Source organism: Diaporthe batatas (genome assembly GCF_019321695.1).
Source record: "Diaporthe batatas strain CRI 302-4 chromosome Unknown Contig00013, whole genome shotgun sequence".
NCBI classification, from domain to species: domain Eukaryota; kingdom Fungi; phylum Ascomycota; class Sordariomycetes; order Diaporthales; family Diaporthaceae; genus Diaporthe; species Diaporthe batatas.
This window is the reverse complement of record NW_025408560.1, coordinates 945,229-964,964: the sequence shown is the minus strand read 5'-3', so window position 1 is coordinate 964,964 and position 19,736 is coordinate 945,229. Positions and strand designations below refer to the sequence as shown.

At 51.7% G+C, this 19,736-nt stretch overlaps 5 protein-coding genes across 5 annotated transcripts; 1 reads left to right on the top strand and 4 right to left on the bottom strand.

Annotated features, from left to right (window-relative positions):
- Positions 1-1,193: 1,193 nt before the first annotated feature.
- KVR01_010258 (protein kinase IKS1) lies at positions 1,194-4,333 on the bottom strand. The gene is made up of 3 exons (XM_044781785.1): positions 4,128-4,333; positions 2,575-4,022; positions 1,194-2,522 (listed from the first exon to the last, which is right to left on the bottom strand). Exons 1-3 carry the CDS (start codon positions 4,169-4,171, stop codon positions 1,921-1,923), a joined length of 2,094 nt encoding a protein of 697 aa, XP_044640417.1. The 5' UTR covers positions 4,172-4,333; the 3' UTR covers positions 1,194-1,920.
- Positions 4,334-4,562: 229 nt separating this feature from the next.
- Positions 4,563-6,436, bottom strand: KVR01_010182 (uncharacterized protein). The gene is made up of 2 exons (XM_044787642.1): positions 5,314-6,436; positions 4,563-5,242 (listed from the first exon to the last, which is right to left on the bottom strand). The coding sequence occupies exons 1-2, from the start codon at positions 6,134-6,136 to the stop codon at positions 5,148-5,150; spliced, it is 918 nt and encodes a 305-aa protein (XP_044640341.1). The 5' UTR covers positions 6,137-6,436; the 3' UTR covers positions 4,563-5,147.
- A 165-nt stretch (positions 6,437-6,601) lies between these two features.
- On the bottom strand, positions 6,602-8,467 carry KVR01_010293 (uncharacterized protein). The gene is made up of 8 exons (XM_044793281.1): positions 8,170-8,467; positions 7,642-8,111; positions 7,554-7,581; positions 7,437-7,505; positions 7,334-7,380; positions 7,244-7,275; positions 7,021-7,190; positions 6,602-6,956 (listed from the first exon to the last, which is right to left on the bottom strand). The coding sequence occupies exons 1-8, from the start codon at positions 8,348-8,350 to the stop codon at positions 6,913-6,915; spliced, it is 1,041 nt and encodes a 346-aa protein (XP_044640452.1). The 5' UTR covers positions 8,351-8,467; the 3' UTR covers positions 6,602-6,912.
- A 3,555-nt stretch (positions 8,468-12,022) lies between these two features.
- Positions 12,023-13,645, top strand: KVR01_010218 (uncharacterized protein; the record flags this gene model as incomplete). Its single annotated transcript, XM_044781941.1, has 1 exon — positions 12,023-13,645. The coding sequence occupies exon 1, from the start codon at positions 12,569-12,571 to the stop codon at positions 13,643-13,645; it is 1,077 nt and encodes a 358-aa protein (XP_044640377.1). The 5' UTR covers positions 12,023-12,568.
- A 1,651-nt stretch (positions 13,646-15,296) lies between these two features.
- On the bottom strand, positions 15,297-17,500 carry KVR01_010603 (uncharacterized protein). Its single transcript, XM_044785663.1, has 2 exons — positions 17,079-17,500; positions 15,297-16,959 (listed from the first exon to the last, which is right to left on the bottom strand). Exons 1-2 carry the CDS (start codon positions 17,444-17,446, stop codon positions 15,663-15,665), a joined length of 1,665 nt encoding a protein of 554 aa, XP_044640762.1. The 5' UTR covers positions 17,447-17,500; the 3' UTR covers positions 15,297-15,662.
- Between the last annotated feature and the right edge of the window lie 2,236 nt (positions 17,501-19,736).

Here is a 19,736-nt window from a genome sequence, read left to right as displayed (position 1 = left end):
ACATAAGGAAACCATGAAATTGGGACTCTATAGGGCGTGCGTCTCTGGGACCATTAGGGAACATATGCGCTACAAGCTCAGTTTTGGTCAAGGGTGCGATAGTTGTGAAGAACGGGGGGAGGATGTTCCCTCCATCATTTGTCTCAGTGCACCAGTTGACGCGTGGAAGTCAGCTACAGCACATGTGCACTTGACTAGGTACGGGAGTTCCAAGCCGAATCTTGTAGCCTTTTGTAGAGATGGTATCTTGAAATAGTACACTATGACCGAGGATAAGGAGCCTTGGAAGTCGCAAATAAAAGAACTGAAGATCATTACACTGATTGAATCTCCTGTACCACGGGCTGTGGTCATTTTTCATGAAAGCCTGGGAGACTACCCTAGGGTACTTAGGTACACTACCTGAAACTCATGCTTGTACAGACAAGATACTCCGACCACCACGTCCCCAACAAAAATTCTATCTACTGCCCGAACACATATGATAATATCTACCGCATCACCATAATAAATATTCCCAAGTCCGTCACCACAAGCGCCTCCACGGCTGTGGGAACCTGCCAGTTAGGCATGTCTACCAGCATTCCAACCTCAAACCGCACCACACTTGGCCCAGAATCAAAGACCACGATCGAAGAGGCTTCTCTAAAAACGCCCGTAATGAGGACAGACGTGTATGACACAGGGGTATTGGTTCGAAGCAACCTCCTCCTCCCTCACTTTCCTGCAGTCGTCGTCGCCGCACGGCTCTGACACGAGAATCTTGATGATCCGGTGGCCGCACCGGTGGTGTATGATGACCTTCCGCCGTGTACACATTCTTTTTGTAGATCGAGACAAAGTCTGAGACACAAGGTTGATCTAGGCTCTTGAGTAATATGGTGTGCCTGGTTGTGGTGGGATCGTGGTAGTTTGTCCGCCAAGGAATTTGCGTTTAATTTGAGGAAGAATATTATGCCGGAAACTTTGATTATTTCAGCACGAGGGAATTAGGAGCATGAGACCTGATAGGCAAACAATATCGTCGAATTCAACAACATCCATCACGAAGTGCGCTCCCCTATTATAATATCCCGTGTTATATGCTGGGGGGTCAGTCGACCTAAGGCGACGGCCCGGGCCTTCACCTTAAAATTACGAGGCACACGCCGGCCACAGAGGATCCGGAGGGAGGGGCACAACCGGGCGGTTAATTCAGAAACACAGTCCTGCCAGGGTTTATTACGAAGTCTGTACTTGCATCCGACTTGGAACATGCGACCAATGGAAAGCTCGGCGAAGCGCGGACGAGACCCGGTGGAGCCGTCCGTCCTCAGTGGTCGCACGATCCGGCCTCGACTATGTCCATCTACAGCAGTGCAAGTTTGCTTTCAAATACGGCCCTCACCTACATTAACAAGGTGGACATTGGTCTCGTATCCAACCTAGGACACAGTCAAGCCAGGTGGGAGATACACAGGGCGGAGACGCTTGGCATTTCGATGCCCAGGTGCCCTAACCTTTCCTTTCCAACGTTTCCCTTCCAACCGGGTTAAAAAGTCCTCGCAAATACGCGCGAGCGCCCCGGCTACCTGCCTGCCATGAGTTCGGTATAATTTGCCAACCGAAATGAGGGACTATAATCAGACCTCAAACGCCGCCGAGTCTCAAGTTCCACCGCCACAAGGACGGCCACAAGGGCCGTTCTGGGAACCTTCAGAGGACTTTCAACTTCTCATTTCATCTTGTACGGTCCTTTTGACGCCCACACGGTTACACGCTCTCTGCTTCTTCATTCCGCGCGGCAGGTCCCGAGAATGGTTGGTGATTGGTAATTGAGAGTGGATGCTGTCGGGAAGCATCATATCGGCTATTTATGCCGTCGTGTTTTGAATTTTCTTTATTTGGATCATCATTCATGATATGTCATGTTGTAGTCGCTCAGACAACGCCGTCATGTGGGAGGGTCGAGCTCCAGTCCCATGGTTCAGGGCCGCCTAGGCAGAGGTCGCCGCGTCTCTGAAATGCCAGGACGAGGGCGAGGTGGAGCACGAAAAACGACATCGATCTTCTGAGACTCAACTCCCAGGCGACGTCGACGGCCGCTGCGATGACCAAGATGCCACCCACTGCCATCTTAAAACTGGCGGGCCAGCAAGCGCGGGCCAAGACCAGCATCTTGACCACAAATAGCGCGAATCGGAGGGAGGGTGACGTAGGCGCAGACAGTGCGCGCGTGAGCTGTTCATACTTCGTCCTGACCTCCCCGTAGAAGGTGGTTGGCGGGGGCATGAGCAGCGGGGTTGTGATGGTGTCTTGATCACGTGTAGGGCTTGAGTGTCTGTATCGCGGCGAACGAGGGCGGTGGTGACCATCCTGACTATGTGATGGTGACATAGTCGGTGCGCGGTGTCTCGTCGGCGACGAGCTTGAGAGTTTCTGCAGGGACTGGTGAAGTTGAGACTGGGATGGGCCATCGCCTTTCTGCGTGTCTTCGAGGTCCTCTTGGGACGACGATTGTACAGTGGCACGCTTTCTGGGATCTAATGTGTGTTAGCCAGCGGCAGTGGCAAAGGTCTGGGGGCGTTTACGAACCTGGTACAGGAGTGCTTGGTGGCAATGGCGAATCCAGATTCTGGATGCGCCGCCCGGGGACTCCAATGGACGCGCCGGTGCCGGCGCCGCGTAACATGCTTTCCAAGATTGTGACGTTCTTCAGTGCCTTGACGACATCGTCCGCACTGGGGCGATCATTTGGGTTCAGCGCGAGCAACTGCTTCAGAAGGGTGTACAGCTTTGTTGGCAGCTCGGGCCTCTCTCGCCGTTCATCCTCGAAGCCTTTCCAGTCTGTGATCTCGGCCCGCAGCAGATCGACGTCTTCGAGCTCTTCATGGATTGTATTTGCGGACCGGTATGGCAGCCGCCCAAAACACATGAAATACAGGATCATACCGAGAGAGAAGATATCCGACTTTGTGGTGAAGTTGCCGTACCTGCCCGTGCTGTCTTTTTTCAAGACCTCGGGCGCGCAGTAGGATATGGTGCCAGTTGAACCCGTCGACTTACGGACGACGTTCTCCGGCTGAACCTCGCCAAAATCGCTGATCAGGCAGGTAATCCTCCCGCGCTCGTCATGCAGCAGGCAGTTGCTTGGCTTGAGGTCGCGGTGGATATAGTTTGCAGCATGTAGGTATGCAAGGCCTGCGGTGATGTCCCTGAAGAATGAGTGAATATCTTCGGGCGCAAGCTGGGAGCGTGCACCCCACAAGTCTGTCGGTCTTTCCGCCTGGCCCTTTGATCGGCGACGCATCTGAGCCTTGAGCTGTTCTTTGGTGGTCTCCTCCGGGAACTTGCCAACCACCTTGTGAAGCAGGTCTCCTCCATTGCAGTATTGCTGAAGAATGAAGGCGCATGCCACGCTAGGGCCGAACCGGTTGAGTTTGACATCTTCCAGCCAAACATGCCGGTACGAGACTAGGTTTGGATGCGACAGCTTGGCGAGAAGCTCGACCTCAATAAGGACCTTCTCAAGCCAGCCATGGTCGTCACCAACAGGCACACGCTTGCAGGCAAAGTACCCCAGTTGACAGCCGTCAATCTCGTGTCTCACAAGGAGCACAACACCCTTCCCGCCTCGACCGAGTTCTCTCTCCTCGACGAAGAAGGTCTTGAAATAATTGGGCTGGAAGGCCTCCCGCTTGATGCGACTTCCTTCCTGCGGCTGCGGGGCGGGAGAACTCGAGACGAACTCGGCATTATGTGCATATTCCGGAAGACTCCGATCGTTGTCATTAAAGGTGTGGACGAGACGACGAATGGGGCTCGATGGCGGTGGGTTGGGCTCAAACAAGTCGCGACGGTCTCGCAGCATGCGAAAATAGTCGGGACTGACATATGATTCGTTCTCGGAGGAGGATTCGAAGCCGCGGTCGGGCGATGATGGTCTCAGCGGCTGGTGGCACGTTGGGCACTCGGTCAAGGCACGGTCGAGCTCGAGGCGTCTCGAGGAGGGGTCGCGCACGACGACGGCATTATGGTGGCGCCTAAATACGCCGGTCGTTAGTATTCGGAGCTTGAGGACAGGCACGCGGTTTGTGGAGCTACATCTGGAGCAGAAGGGCGCTAAAAAAGAACAAGAGACGGCTTACAGGACGATCTCGCGACCGCGAGACTGGTAGGGAACGATTGACATGGCCAGCTTGCCAGGCTCGAGGGCGTCAGCATGCAGAGAGGAATTCCAGCATGATCAGTTGCGAAAAGTTTCATGTAGAATAGAAGGCGTCGAACCACCTTGGTGGTGTCAGCAGAATTGGGGGGGAGCCTCTCAGGTTGTCTTTGTTGTTATTGTTGTGACGATGATTTAATGGCGTTGTCTTGGAGTCGCACGGCCGGCTGCAGCTTACAGTCGCATTCAGCTGCCTATGACTGCTTGGACAGGGATCCCGAGTCCTGTGAGGGAAGCTGAACTTGGCAAGGCGGGGCGGGGCAGTACAGGGGGGCTGCTCATCTGCTCCACTTGTGCGGAGGTACCTCCGCCAGACATGCAAGACATGCCATGATCCCCTGATCCCTTTGGCCTGCACTTGCACTCACAACTTGTCGTCCGTATCGAGAGACGGAGATAGAGTTCAAACTGTAGATGGAACGGATTTTGGGTGGAACACGACCTGACACATCCAACCAGACGTACGTATTCTTGGAAACAGGAACAGCGGTGTTTGCATATGTCCACGGAGTCATTACGCCACTACAACAAACAGTCATGGCCCGGCTTGCCTAGAGGATGAAGGATCATCTTCTGCCTGCATCCTGGAATCACCAACAAACTGTGCTTTTCCTGTTTGCAAGCCATTAACCGAGGATGCCCGGCCTGACCTTTTCAATTGGTTCAGCCTGATAGCGAGAAACTCTGGGATCACGGTCTTGAGACTGCTGCATGGCCTTCCTGACAGGCGAGCGCTTCCACCCGATCAGGTTCAGGTGTCGGCGCCGGAAACGGGTGGAAGGGACGCGGGGGGCGGCACGATATGGGTCACAGTGCTTCGATACACAAAATCCGCGAGAGGTCAATTATGGCTTCGTGTCAAATTTAAGACGTGGACCGTGTTTTGCGACTTGGAACTTGAGAAACGAGTAGGGTATTTCTTGGGTTTCATCCCTCATGCGCCTTAGACCTTGTGAGCCTCTGCGCCCTCCGATGCTACAGCAGCCGGTTGAGGCCTTGCACGGTACGGTTCCAAGCTTGGATGATTACCTAAGGCCACTTCAGGGAGGATTAGCTTCAGGTCTGACAGCCGCCGAACCGGCGCGGTGTGAAGGAAGAACATAACGTACGTCTGTCATACAGGAAATATGACGTGACCAGCAGGATCGGGAGCGCAATCATCGTCTGCACCCACTTCCGTGCGGCCCGCTTGTACTCCGGGCTGGACGGGTCTACTGGCCGTTTCGGCTCCGGCTCTGTGGGTTTTGGCACACGGGCAGCAGAGTAAGGCAGAGGCGCCGATACAGGGCTGCTCTTGCTTGCCTGTGTCGGTGCACTCTTCGCTGGCCCTGTGGCCACTGCCGGGCTTGTTGTCGCCCCGGGTTTGGTGTTGCTGGCCGTGGGCCTAGGTGTGGACGTCGGCGTGGGTGTGTGCGAAGATGTCGCTTGCCCCGGGGCCTTAGCCACCGCCGTCGCGGCGGCTGCTTTCGGTGCCCGCGTAGTCGTTGTCGCCGCCGCCGCCGGGCTGGCCTTGGCGGCCGGGGTCTTCTTCACAGGCGCAGGCGCGGCGGCCTTGGTCTCCTTGCCCGACGTCGCGGCAGAGGTAGATTTGGGCACCTGAGTTTTTGGGGCAGGCTTCACAGCCTTTGCAGTTGTCGATAATTTCTCTGACGAGCTGGGAGCGGTCGCCTTTGGAGCCACCTGCCTTGGCTTCGCGGCAGCCGCAACTGTTGGTTTTGCCTTCTTCACGACTGCTTCCTTGACTGTGTCCTTGGCCACCTTGACCTGCTCTTTGGTTGCCTGGGCTTTCGTTGGCCGGGTCGTGGATACCTGCCTAATGCTCTGGTATAATGGACTCCCAGTCCGGACCGGCGCAACGCCCATGGTCAACCACCCATTGCTGCACCTCGACAAGAGCTGCGTGCTCGGCCCGAATCTGAGCATTTTATCCATGTTTGCTGTAGAGCCCGTTTGTGCCCGGAAGTGGATGTCGCAATGTGTCTGAGATGAGCCGGCAGGGAGTCCGACTGGCCCAGGGAATTCAGTCGCAGGTTTTCGTCAAGGACCGGTCGAAGGAGGAAGAGACGTCGGAATTTGGAGGAAGGTCGAAGCCGGCCGTTCAGGTGCTTAGAGGGCTCAAGGCGACATTGTTAGGCGCATGGAAAACAAGCAGCAGAGCGCGAATCCCTGTATAGGATCGCGGCCGGAGGGGAGGCAGCTGGTAGCGAATTGGTGGCTGTGGTTCAACATGCGCTCGTCTCTACAGAGCGAACCAGTTCGACGCGACGCGACACTACAAGATTGGCGTTCATGCGATGCGCTTACGTAAGCTCACAGGTACGGAGGTACACCGTTGAGAGTGCAGGCCAAGCTTGTCAAGCAGTAGTGGCCTTCGTTCAATGTTACCATCTTCGAGACCTCCCTCTTCACATTTGAAGTTCGCCAGAATCAGTCATTTTGCGGTTCATTGCATTGGGGAGAACGGAGAGTTCCGTGGCATGCAGAAAATCTACAGGATATCCGTTGTTGCTTCCGCCGGCCAAGAAGGCTCGCACCACAGCAGCTCTGCGCATTTTGGCTGCCGGGGACAGTGGCCACCACCGTGAATCTGACAACAGTTGACCAATTGTCTGGAACTGAATTTGCTTCCAGATTCTGCCGAATTCTCCTTGCTCAGAATTCAGACTGCCCGCCGCCCGCGGATTCTCTTCCTGCTGACAGAAGCTTGCCTATGACGCTGGCTCCGGCTCCTTCACCTCGACGACAAGTTTACCTGCGTTTCAACAGTGTCAGTCTCAATTTTCAAACCAAACAGCTGAAACAGCATCACAGCTTACCTGTGTTGACGCCCTTGAAGAGGCCTGCGAGCGCCTCAGGTGCCTTTTCTAGCCCACCCTTTACGATCGTGTTCTTGGCTTTGACCTGGCCCTTCGAAACCCACACAGCCATCTGTTTCATCGCTTCTGGGAAGTCCGCGGCAAAATCGAGCACAATGAAGCCCTCCATCCTGTTTCTCGTCGTCAGTCTGTGGTGGAATGGCCAGTCGAAGGGCGAACTTACCGTAGCCGCATCGATGATATCCGGCCAAGGTTCTGCGGTCATGGTCAGCTTCGAAGAGTTCAGCAATATGAGATGCCGCAGTGCTCGTACCTTCATGAGCTCTCCAGACTCCTTTCCGCCATTGTATTCACCAATGCCTGATTCCGAGTCAGTAAGCTGTGCTGCCACAATCTCAGGAGCAATCTGAACTCACTTCCGCACTTCACGATCCGACCCCGAAGCTTTGCTTGACCCAGGGCCATGTCGAGGATTTCACCGCCAACTGCCACTATGTCAGTGAATTCTCATGTCTGTGCCTTCTACCACTTACCATTGTCCCAGTATAGGTCAATTTTGTCCTGCTCATAGGTTAGTCTTGAACCCGTCGCTTTGGTGCTCACGAGTCACGGCATGCTCACCTTGGTCGCCTCGAGAAACTGGTCACGGAAATCAGGCGCCTTGTAGTTCAAGGCGACATCAAACCCAACCTCCTTCAGCCAGGCGCACTTTTCGTCTGTGCCTGCGATTCCAACGACACGGCACCCCTTCAGCTTGCAGATCTGGCCCACAATGGACCCAGTTGCACCCGCTGCTCCCGAGACCACAACGAGCTCTCCTTCCTTTGGCTGCCCGATCTTGTCCAGTCCCAGCAGGGCGGTCAAGCCAGTCATGCCCAGGGCTCCCAGGAGATCGGGCACCTCCACGCCGGGGAGCAATGGTGCCTGGTAGACCTCTCGAGGGCCAAGCACGGCCACCTCCTTCCACCCAGGAAATCCCGTTGCCCAGTCACCCGTCTTGAAAGCTGGGTTCTTAGATGCCAGAATGCGACCGGCGCCGACACCTCTCATCACCTCTCCGATCTGGACTGGGGGTAGGTATGAAGCGGTCTCTGCCACACAATTAGCGGGGTTTCCTTTTTATACGAAAGAGGCATGTCGCCCGCGAACCTCTCAACCAAACACGCATTGACGGATCCAGCGAGATGTAGTATGTCTCGAAGAGCACCTCTCCATCCTTGAGATCTGCCTCCGTTGGCGCCGGGCTGGACTCAACGCGGAAAGTCTCCCCAGGCACAATATCTCCCGTGGGTCGCTTCGCGAAGACGACGGAGGTCATTTCTTTCGCCATATTCGTCCGGTAGAAGAGTGTTTGGATATTGACAAGGGTGACTATTTTATTCGATCCGGCCAGCGATGTTCTGGAGGTGTATGTGGCTTCAAATGTTGCTACGCCTCAGGACCCCGGAGACTGGATTTATGGCGGGAGCGCATCTATAGTTATCTATCTGCCTATTTTACCCACCAACAATCTGACTCAAAACGCCGCAGTGGTACCACATGGGTAGTGCCCGCTCATCCAACGCTACCGTTTGTAATGCAAACTCTTCCAGAAGGCCTTCTTTAGCTGAGAGCCGAGGCTTGGTGTGGTTGATAGGACGACTCGCCAGACCGAAAAGGCAAGTCGGCCGGGGCTGGACACGGTGATGCTCGCCCTGCAGGTCCCCATTGTCCACGGGCCCCACGAGGCCGGCCGCCATACTCGAAATGGAATCCCATCCCGCGCCCGGGCTGGACGGCCGGGCGGCCGGCTGGCTCTTGGGCCCCTCTTGACTAGCTCCAGCGCAGCCACGGTACATACGTTTTGACCTGCGTCGGATTGACGAGTGATGCTGCTGCTCATCCGTCGGCTCCCTGCTCGGCCGGTGCGTCCATGCGTGCGTGCATGAAGCCGCCCAGCAGCGATTGCAACTGTGATGTTAGGGCGGCCGACGTGATCGGAGAATAAAAACGTCACACCCGTCTTGTCACTGTCATGTTGGCCGCGCTGCCGCGCTGGCGGGGACCCATTCGGAGTGGGCTCAGGAGGGGCTTGGCGATCTTTCAGGGCACTTCGTCCTCCGCCCGCCTGCACCGCCCATCAAACTCTTGACCGAGGCGTGGCAGCCATACCGAGGCATGCCCCCTTTCGGACTGCGGACGTGTTCGTCTATTTATGGGGCGTTCGGATGGCGGTCTGGCGCTGTCACGGACTCACGGCCTGATCAACAGCGCAGCACGCAGAACTCTGGCCCGACCTTCTCGAAAGCTGCTGAGAAAAGACCACGGCCCCGTTGGCTGTCGGGAGCCTACCCCGATCCAGCAGTTCTGCCGCGCAACAGCCTCAACGGCAAGCCCAACAGGCCGCAGTAGCACTATACCGGGAAGCCGGTCGGTGAGCTCTGGGAAAGGCTTGGTCTCTTCCTTGGCCCGATTTCAACCGCAGTGATTTGAGTTATGCACGTTGGCGTTGATGCCGTGCAGAAGCGTCGGAGCCACGTTCCGGAGCCTGCCATTCCTCCGGCGGGCTATACCATGCGCCACATGCATCGCGACATCACATCTGAAGATGCTCATCTAGTACGCTTGGCGCCTCCCGGCTGTTCAAAACCTGCGGCACTGCACTCTTGGTGAGTATTCCAATTGTTCTGGCCATACGTGTACCATCTATGACGCTACGCCAAGAGCTTTTGTCTCATGCGCATGCTGAATTAGAACAAGCTCTGAAATTATATTTAGCCACCTGCCATCCCAAGACATAATCAAGGCGCGAAGAGACTGCATTTGCACCTTGCACGATAGGGCACGGCAGGATACGAGATGCGCTGCTCTATGATAGGCTCTTGTAAGAAAGGTTCCTGCGGCTCAGCGTGCTGTAGGCAAACCGCCATTGCTAGGACATCTTCACCACACTGCTCTGAGCTAAGCTTATATTGGATGACCTCTCGCTGGACAATCTCCCTGCTCGACAGCCCGTTAGCAAACCCCTCACAAGACGCCTTCGTTGTGGACAAAATGAAAGTGGGCTCTGAAGATAGAATATATGCTTGGACAATCCGTTCTAGGACATTGTCCCGTCCAGAGACTGTTTGCAACCACGCTGGGTTCATTCATAAGCATCCTTGTTTGCCCATTTGCACAGCCCCAGCCACCCAAGCACCAACTATGAAGTGTCAGCCAGAGGCAACTTGGTAGAGAGTCACAAGCGACACAGTATAGAGCTTCAAGTTTCTGATCCCGATACACGGGAACGCGAGATAAGTGGACATCGTGACCTGGGACAACACCGTACCGGGCTAATATAGTTCAACACTTCGTAGACACAAAAAGACGCCCGCCACCACGGTACTCTCAACCAGGCTTTCAATCATCGCTCACCAGATATCACCGGCGGAAAACACTATGTATGACCTCCAATGCATGTGTTTCTGCATCCTTCTTCACTCTGAGCTCCTCTCTCAGCCTCTTCGTCTTTCTCGACATCTCGCCGTCTCCGCCGCGACACAGGGTATCATGATGGTCTCCACCTTTGACCTGCTGTGACTTCGAGTAGGTTATAATGGCTGGTGTCGTTTGCCATATTTCTGGACACTCGGTCTCGGCATTACAATCTCTGGCCCACGAGGCGCGTGCTGCTGCCTAAGAATCACTGCCCCGTGCTCGCTTCCTCGGCCGAAATTCTGAGACGATTCGTGGTTCAGGACATACATGGCGCCTTCATACAACAGTAAAGGGCGAAAGACTTAGCGTTTGAAAGAAAGAAATACTAACAACAGTATAAAAAGATTCTATAATAAGTAGCTTTAGCCTTATACTCTATGTTGTATTATATATTAAGTTAGAAAGTATTACTATAAATAGTTACTATTAATTATTAATATAAATCGCTTATAAAAAATAAAAATAAAAAATATTTTATTAAAAATTAAAAAGAAAGACTTTTTATTTATATAAAATTTTTAATTAAATTTACTTTTTAAAAGTTTATTAAATATTTAAAAATTAAATATAAATTATAAACTATTAATATTTAATAATAATTTAAATTAATTATATTTTTATTATATAATTTTAAATTTATTTTTAAACTTTATAATTATATTAATAAAGTTTAAATAATATAATAATAAATTTAAATTATTTTAAAATTATTATTTTATTTTATATAATTTTATTTTATTTTAAATATATTTAAAAATAAATATAATATTTTATATAATAATAAATACTTATAATTCTAACTTTAAAATATATAAATAAAGTTAAAAATATTTTAATAATAATATTAATATTATATTTTATCGAGCTATAAATAACTAATTAAATTTACTTATTATAACGTTTTATTATTTATAAGATTAAACTTCCTATAATTATTATTTATAATTAAATAACTAGTTAATTTACTTTATTTAATATACCCTACTTAAAATTATAATATATTTTAATAAATAAATATATTTAAAATATTAATATAATTATTTTATATATAATTATTTTTATATATTTTAATATATAAATAAATTAAGTTCTATTTTTATTAATACTTTTATTATAAATTATAACTTTTAAGTTTAATAGTTTAATAGTTTAATAGTTTAATAGTTTAATAGTTTAATAGTTTAATAGTTTAATAGTTTAATAGTTTAATTATTTAATAGTTTAATAGTTTAATAGTTTAATAGGTTAATAGTTTAATAGTTTAATAGTTTAATAATAATAACTTATAGTAGTTAGCTACTATAAATAGTAGATAGGCGACATGAGTACTCCGTACCTAGGTACCTTCATCCGGAGCCATAAATTGCCAAATGTCCGAACTTTTAGGGAGTCGCGGTGCCAGGTTAGTTGCCACTGCCCCGCACGCTTGTGAGCCGATGTTAGTGCTGGAGGGTACCGCGGCAAGGTCTAATGCAACAATAGTCGGCCTGATCACAAACCTAGCCAATCGGATACAGTGCGACTAGAACTATAAAACTTATAGAAACATATCTATTACGTAACAATTATCCTTTCACATCCGATTACAACACATGTATACTGACTATAAATTCAAACACCATTCCTCTTTTGCCCGTCCCGCTGCTGGGCTCATCTGCATCCTCGTTTGTCTTTTCTTCTTCACATCCAATACAAACCGCACTCTTGGCTCCACAAGGGCGCAAAATACCTTAAGAAACTAGTTCGGGCTGAGGTAAATACCACATTTACTTAGCTCATACTGTGCCTTGAGGGAAAACAAAGGACTATTGTCATTACAAGACAGATCGTCACAACGTTCTTGCTCACTTTGCAGGTGAAAAGAACACATTTGCTGACAGCCGCACTGGCGCAGCTCTCAAATTTTGAGAATACATCTGATGTCCTGACTGGGCTGAGATACCATACATAAGCATATAGAAAGAACGCGCTCAAGCTGTTCTCATATAACATTCAATTTGGAGACTCCACCATATTGGAGCACCATCTTTGAAGAAGTGACAGCCACCTTTGAGGTCGTAGTCCCTATCATAAAATAAGCAGAACAAAAATGCCTAGAAGGTCTGCTGCTGCAGCGGCACGCGACCGTGTCCGTCATCCAGATGACAGGAGAAGGCAAGAAGACATAATCGAGCCCAAGCACAACCGGGAAGTGCGCTGGATCAAGACACAAGTCTCCAAAATTAACCGACTCATTGAAGCATTTCGGGATTCACGCGGCCGCCCGCTCAGTCGTGATGGCCGAGAGACATTGGACTTCGTGAGGATGAAGCTCTTCCCATACTTGCGATTCGACATGCGCATATATCCAAAACTCAGGGATTATCTCATGCTCGATATTAAGCTCCAGGAAGTCATCGACAACGATTGCGGGCTCCCCGAGGATGTGGTGGCTACCGCAGAGCTGCTCTACGAGAAGTTTGAGTCCGAGGGTTGGGGCGACGCCACGGCCAGACCTAGAACAATCGAAGGCGGGCCGCCGGCGGACCATCCCATCTGGGGAATAGATGGGATCATGCACGGCGCCATCATGGTCACGGACGGGAAGAAGATCCATTACGAGCTCGACCACCGGTACCGTAACGAGCAGCGAGATTTCAGGGCATATGGCGACAACGGCCTCACTCCCGGCGACTGGTTTCCCAGGGCGGTCATAGCTGGTTTCAAAGGGGCACATGCGGGCAAGATTCGGGGAATTTGTGGTGACGCCGATAAAGGTGCTTATGCCATTTCCGTGTCTGGGAAGTACGAAGAGGATCTGGATCAAGGAGAAGTGCTGTATTACAGCGGTGAGGGCGCCGACAAAAGCACAAATCCCAATGAGTTCCCCCAAAGGGCGACAAACGACTACCTGGTGGCGTCATGGCAAACACAACGGCCCGTACGCGTTCTGAGGAGTGCTCCAGGAGCCGGACACCAGCACCATTATTCGCCGTCTTGCGGTATAAGATACGATGGACTTTACAAGGTGGTAGGCGTTCAGGAACGCCACAACGCAAAGGGCGGCCTGTACCAGCGTTTCAAGCTCCGGCGACTCCCGGGGCAGGAGAATCTGAATGATATTATAAGGCGGAGCCCAACTCCGGCCCAGAGACGGGACTTTGAGAAGGTGAAAGATGGATACTAGGATATCATAGGGGTCGACGACTTCTTGCTCATCCATGACGTAGAATTGCGCAATTTGCACTCTCGTACGCCGAGCGTGGACAGGCAATCGCACAGTTCTTGCAGCATTGTGGAAGAAGAGCGGCGGTGTAAGGAGAAGCTCGGATTACACACACGAGACTTGGCATGGTTATCGAGCCTGTGAAATCGTGACCTTGGATGGTCAAGTGAAAATCCGAGTTCTTGATACGCATGTGAGCGGCACATCAAAGTACCAGACAGGCCTAAAGAGGAACTGTATGAAGGCTCTGAAGACCGCAAAAGCAGAAAATAATTTCAGCGCCCGAGGAAGATAAATAGCAGATGTTAATTATTCGCGTGTCCAAATAGCATTTTCTATTTTCTCACGTAGCAATATCAGGCTGGGTGGCATTTGCTTCAAAGTGTCTCAATATTCTGGTGAACTGGATGGAATCATCAACCCTGGACAGCAACACACAAACAACCTTGATGAAAGCAATCACCATCGGGCTCAGGCACAGGCTCATGCTCAGGCGGAATGGTCTCCTAAGCCGTGGCAATGCCGGAAGACTTTGACCAACCGGGATCAACCAATCCCGGTGTAGCATAGAAACGAAAAGAACAACATAGACATGACAGTGCCCGCGTCCAGGAATCCTATTGGGTAACATTAGTTGGAGGGTTAGCGCACTGTCGAAGCTTCTGACCTGTGCTAATTTTGTGAGTTGTCCGCATGGACGAACCGCTCAGAGGAGCCTGGGCTACACGAACAGGCACCGAGCTGTTGGCCGCCACTTCAGGAAATCATTGCGGCTTTTTACGTCAATACCCTCTCAGCGGCCCACTCATTGCAATCCTTCAAAAGTTGGTTCCTGCGTCACGAATGCTTTGTGGACGGGGTGATAAGGGCCTCAGGACGGTCATGAATAAGCTCTTACCGTGCTTGGCGAAAAGCGGGCCCCCTGCTATCCACCGTACAAAAGAAACACGCAAATGTCCGGCGCTATCGTGCTATAATTGTGATGATGAATGATATGGCCTTCTCCGGCTGGATGTCTGGTCTCTGCCTAGGCACCTAGCGCATCCCAGCCCCGAAAACGACCCAGCCTCTAACCGACAAATCCCGGCCAATATGCCCCAGGTGCATGGCCCGCAGTGTCACTTGAGAAGGGCAAAAAACCGCCTGGGAAGTATCAAAGCCTGGAATCATGACCGGGCTAGTTACACATGCTTTGAGCCGAAATGGATCTGTGACACTCCAGATTCCTTCCCACAAACCCCAAGGGGCCAAGGCCGCGCCCAGGAATAGTGAGTGGGCGCATCGACTGATCCACCAAAGCAACCTCGCGCAGGATGGCAAGGCCCGTAACTGGAGCCGGGGTGCCGTCCAACACTTGATTTGCGGCCTCACGTAGCATCCAGATGCACCTAGCCACCTACCCTGCATATTAACCTGCAGTTAGCAAGCCAAGCAGCCAGCAGCGTGAGCGTTTTTGCCCCGTTCCCTTGCTGCTTGCCTTGCCGCTTTCGATCTGGTTCTCGCCCCCCCTCACCCGCCCCATGTTGGCGTGTGGTTGCCCCCAACCAACTCCTCCCTCCTCTCACTTGTGAAACAAACTTTTTGAGAGCTGAATCAGGCGGGGGCCCTAGTGATTGGCCTGAGGGTATGTTACCGTTCTCTACCTGGGCTAGCTAAAAGTTACTCTGTACATGCCTGATGCCTTTGGGGTTTATTCATTGTTTTTTGGCCCCCGCGCTCTTTCAGGCTGGGCTGTGCTGGTCTCGCTGATTGATTGGTGTGACTCATCAGTTCACAAAAATAATAGACAAATTACGCCCTCTTCAAATTCCGGACTAACGCGGGCAGTGTCGGGCAGAAATGTCTCAAGGTCGCATCTGTCCGCCTTGAACCATTACATCCTGTTTGCTCTTCGCTCCGCCTGCATGTGCACAATAACAGTAGTAATCGTGCTTGTACATTTGCTGGCTGACTGATTGGGCGCAGTTCCGCTCCCCGCTCAGGTGAAGAGGTAGCTGACCTCGTCCCAATCTGTGCCGTCCGTCGCTGGGTAGAACGTAGATCCCCGGATGGCTTGCATGAGGCTTCCATCTGCCTCCTCTGCCCTTCCAGTCTCCCGCTGCACGCGTGACAAGCAGTACCACGCCAGCCGCATAAGCACCTGCCCCTTGGCAGAAACTGGGCCCTCGTAGCTGGTCAAGGCTCGCAGGCGTATCTCGGCCGTGTCTATCTCCCCGAGATGGAAAGCAAAAGCGGAAGCCTCGAATTCGTTCGTATTAGGGCCGTTGTCGTAGTCGTTACAACTCGGTGGCGTGGGTGGCATTTCGGTCCCTGGGGATGGAAAGTCGAGGCCTGGACTCAAGCCATCCGGGGTCTCATTCATCAGGGAGGGGTTATCCTCTCCTGATAGAGTCGGAAACTGAATAGGATCTGAGTCCTTGGTTGTTCTGATAAAGCGGCGGGTGTATGTTTGTAGCCCTAGGTATTGCACAGCTCTCTCGATCACTGCAACGTGCTGCGACGTGTTCTTGGCGACCACAGCCTGTTCAATGGTCTGACGAACACCCAGGGCAAATTCCGAGAGTTCTGGTCGATGCTCAAATGACGACAAGAAGTTGGCGAGGAACGACTCCCGCATAAGTCCGTTGGTGGCAACCAAAGGCTCGAGAATCGCCAAAAGTGCGTTGTCGCTTCTAAAACGCTCTAATATTGGGTCGTAGAGGGAATTGGTCCGCAGCCACTCGCACCTCAAGGCCAACTTGTGATGCGTGCGGGCGTAACAGTCCCAAATGGTCTCAACGAAAGGATCCTCAAAGCGGCTGGCTCCAAATGGCTCAAACGGTACAGCGTCGCTGATGCTGCTAACAAAAGGGACAAAAGAGTCGGACCCTGGCAAGAAATCGCCAAATTCATTACTGAGAGTGTCATTATGGCTGCTGCGGGAGCAGGATGGGTCCAGGCTGTCCAGCATGTCCAGGTCCTTGTTAGTACAGGGCTCCGGCGAGGGAGTGCGGCATTCCACCCTTGACGGCTGATTGCGAGCGGGTGCTGCTGGCTCTGGTCGGCCAAGCTTAGGCTGTTTGTCTTCGGCGGTACTCTTGGGGATTCTGTTCTTGCTGCGGCGGATGGTCTTCTCAACGCGGTCAAAGTCGACCTTCTGACCTGCGCGCACAAGAGTTGAGGTCTTGCCGATTGAATCCCTCGATTCCTTCAGCTGGATGAGCCTCGCGGCATCTCTGGTGGAGAGATTCTTCCAGAGGCCCCACTGCTTGAAACGATTCTTGTACTGCTTTGGCCTTGAGGCGAGTAGGAGCAATTGAGTCAGCGAGCTGTCGCGCATCACATCGGCTGACGGCGACGACTTCAGGAAGGCCTTTGTTGGGTGAGGCGGATTATTACGGGCAATGCAACTCACGAGGCATAAAAGTTGTGATTCGTGCCGAGGATCTCCGAAACCTCGGACAGGGTCTTCTTCTCATCAATGTACAATTGTCGAATTGTCAGCCGCACTCTCTCCCACTCCTCGGCAGAAGGCTTGTAGTAGGCCTCTTTACGAGGGACACATTGCATGGTGGTAGAAGATGGCGTTGATGCCACTGGCGATGAGGCCGTGGTGGAATCCATGATGGCGGTGGTGGATGATATACATGAGTGTGGGGGGTGTGCAGTGTGCAGCGATAAAAGTCGCTGTCGTATGAGATGATGATCGAAGTTAGAAAGTAGAAGGTGAAAGTGGGAAGCGAGCCGAGAAATTTGGGCAAGGGTGGGAAATGGGACTTGCATGGCATAGGAGAGCCCCTCCGCCGCCGAGGGCGCCACACAACCGGGCGGCTTTGCTCCCAAGTGCTTGCCTCCAGTCTGGCTGCGATTGCTGGCTGGCTGGCTGGCTACTTAAGTAAGTACTTATTAGTCCCAAGCTCAAATTAAGCCTGCCTAACAGCCCGTTGTGCATGCAATTCACCAATCACCCAGAATGCCTAGACCGTTACACCTTCCTTCAGCTGCCTGTCTTGCATGTGCTCGTGCTGCTCAACCTTGTCGGCAGAAGTGTCTACATAGTCGCTGTGCCTCGGGCAGATTCCATCCAGGCTGCCCACCTCTCGGAACCAGGCAAGAATCACGACTAGTTTCTATTGGACTAGGCTAATAAGCACTATCTTGCTGTGGGACTCGGCCGAACTAGAACGAACACTCGCGAATATGCACCAGTGACCAAGGTGCCGGTGTGTTCAGGTTTTGGCAGAATGGAGTCAGATCCGGGGTTGGCATGCGGAATGGGGAAATGTGCCCAACGAAGGATTCACACTCTGACCATCAAACGGTTTGCGAAAGTGGGTGAGCGAGCTGCGGGTGAGAGTCGGAAAGTGCGACACTCTGGATGGAGTAACCTTAGTTGGGTTACGCACACAGGTTGGTTTTAGATTTGACCAGATAAGCAAAAGCCTCCGCAAAGCCTCTGCAGAAGCGGAGACCAATCTGGGGTCGCTTGCCAGGTGCTTCGACTAGGAACGGGACCGACTGCCTTGCTAAGCACACAAGAGCCGGAGTCTCCTGCTGGTGCTACAGTACGATACGTGGGCCGTATTCAACCTTGTTCAGGTTTGCGCAACACGTGTTTCATCTCGCATCAACCGCCGCCCACTGCCCATTGGCCGTAACAGGGCGGTGCAATTGATTGTCGGTCGAGCCCCCTTTTAATACCTACTACTTGAGTACGCTCCCCCAATGTGTCGCCTGCTATAACTACGGTTTAATGTTTCCGGATCAAGGCTTTTCCCATTTGCCCATGTTAAGTTTCACGACACATAACGTGATGCCGACTCATTAATCGTGTCCAGTCTACTAGTGTTGCTGATCGACTCAAGTCAGGCCACTCGGACAAATCGGGTTGCACAGGGTGAGAACTCTTCTCGTCAATATACAATGAGTACCAGCCGCGGTTTTTCTAGACATCAAAGTACGACGGTTAGAACGTCGCATGTACTGGGGGCAAAAAAACTATAATCACGCTCTCCCGCGGGTGGGAAACAATCACTGCAGTGTTGCCACCACCCTATGTGTCGGTCAGGCAGATTGATGTGTCGCAGCCAAGTCGGCGTTTGGCACGGGCTACCCACGGCACTCGGCTCGTGATGGGTAACAAGTACCTACCCAGGACATGCCCAGTTGACGCAATCGAAATCTGACCAACCGAATGTGCCACGTTACCAGAGCTCCCCCCAAGCCTGGTGATTATCGATCGCTAGTCCAGATCTAGATTCCAAGATTACACGCTAGGTTCGAAGGAAGATACTGCGGATACCCATTTCAGACACACAATGACCCCTTGACAGGCTGACTATGAGGCCATCCTTGATGCGATTATTCCGGTAGCCCCCTGATAAGATGCCCTCCCTAATAACGTCAATGACCGACGTGTTCGCTTCCACGCGCCCGTCGAATCCGGAACTGCGCCCACCGCAGAACTCAACCCGTGACCATGCCAAAGGGACCACGAAATTAGTCTTGATGGTACAAGTGAGACTTTCTTTACCTCGCTGTGCTCGCTTTGAATGTACAGCTATTTCACAAGAACCTTACTGTGCAGATACAGGGATTATAGGGAGTGGCGAAAACTGAGCAGCCCAAATGCGCAATCTGCAACGGCAAATCTTCAGAGAAAACGCATCAGCGGCAGACACTTGGACAGACGATGGGTTGACCAAAGATCTTGAATGAACCAGAGGTTGAAGTTGGAGCCCTACTACTACATGTTTGGGACTGCTTCAAAGTAGCAGGCGTCAAGGATTTATGGACAACTAAAACACCCACACGACACAAACATTATGAAAAGCATAGATATAATCAAGGAAAACACATTTCAAACATACCAATGCCACGAGAGCCGACGCCAATTTGTCACATTCCATGGTCAAGTCGTTTTCAGAAGAGGCCTTCCATGATCAATATTTGAACCCAATAACTTACATGACAAACATCATCAAAGGCTGCAAGTATCAAGGTCTTTCACATGAGTCTATGAACAAAATATTTCCAATTTGATGATCGGTTTGTCCAGAAAAGCCGATGGCGG

Excerpts from the sequence above, each read along its gene's own strand:
- KVR01_010182 (XM_044787642.1), bottom strand. The coding sequence starts at position 6,136 with ATGGATAAAATGCTCAGATTCGGGCCGAGCACGCAGCTCTTGTCGAGG. Across the intron at positions 5,243-5,313 it reads ATATTTCCTGTATGACAGAC|TGGCCTTAGGTAATCATCCA; the intron begins GTACGTTATGTT and ends TCCTCCCTGAAG.
- KVR01_010293 (XM_044793281.1), bottom strand. The coding sequence starts at position 8,350 with ATGGCGAAAGAAATGACCTCCGTCGTCTTCGCGAAGCGACCCACGGGA. Across the intron at positions 7,276-7,333 it reads AGTCTGGAGAGCTCATGAAG|AACCTTGGCCGGATATCATC; the intron begins GTACGAGCACTG and ends CCATGACCGCAG. Across the intron at positions 7,191-7,243 it reads ATATCATCGATGCGGCTACG|GATGGAGGGCTTCATTGTGC; the intron begins GTAAGTTCGCCC and ends GACGAGAAACAG.
- KVR01_010603 (XM_044785663.1), bottom strand. The coding sequence starts at position 17,446 with ATGCAAGTCCCATTTCCCACCCTTGCCCAAATTTCTCGGCTCGCTTCC. Across the intron at positions 16,960-17,078 it reads AATCACAACTTTTATGCCTC|GCCAAAGCAGTACAAGAATC; the intron begins GTGAGTTGCATT and ends ACTCGCCTCAAG.
- KVR01_010258 (XM_044781785.1), bottom strand. The coding sequence starts at position 4,171 with ATGTCAATCGTTCCCTACCAGTCTCGCGGTCGCGAGATCGTCCT. Across the intron at positions 4,023-4,127 it reads CGCGGTCGCGAGATCGTCCT|GCGCCACCATAATGCCGTCG; the intron begins GTAAGCCGTCTC and ends CGGCGTATTTAG. Across the intron at positions 2,523-2,574 it reads ACCAAGCACTCCTGTACCAG|ATCCCAGAAAGCGTGCCACT; the intron begins GTTCGTAAACGC and ends AACACACATTAG.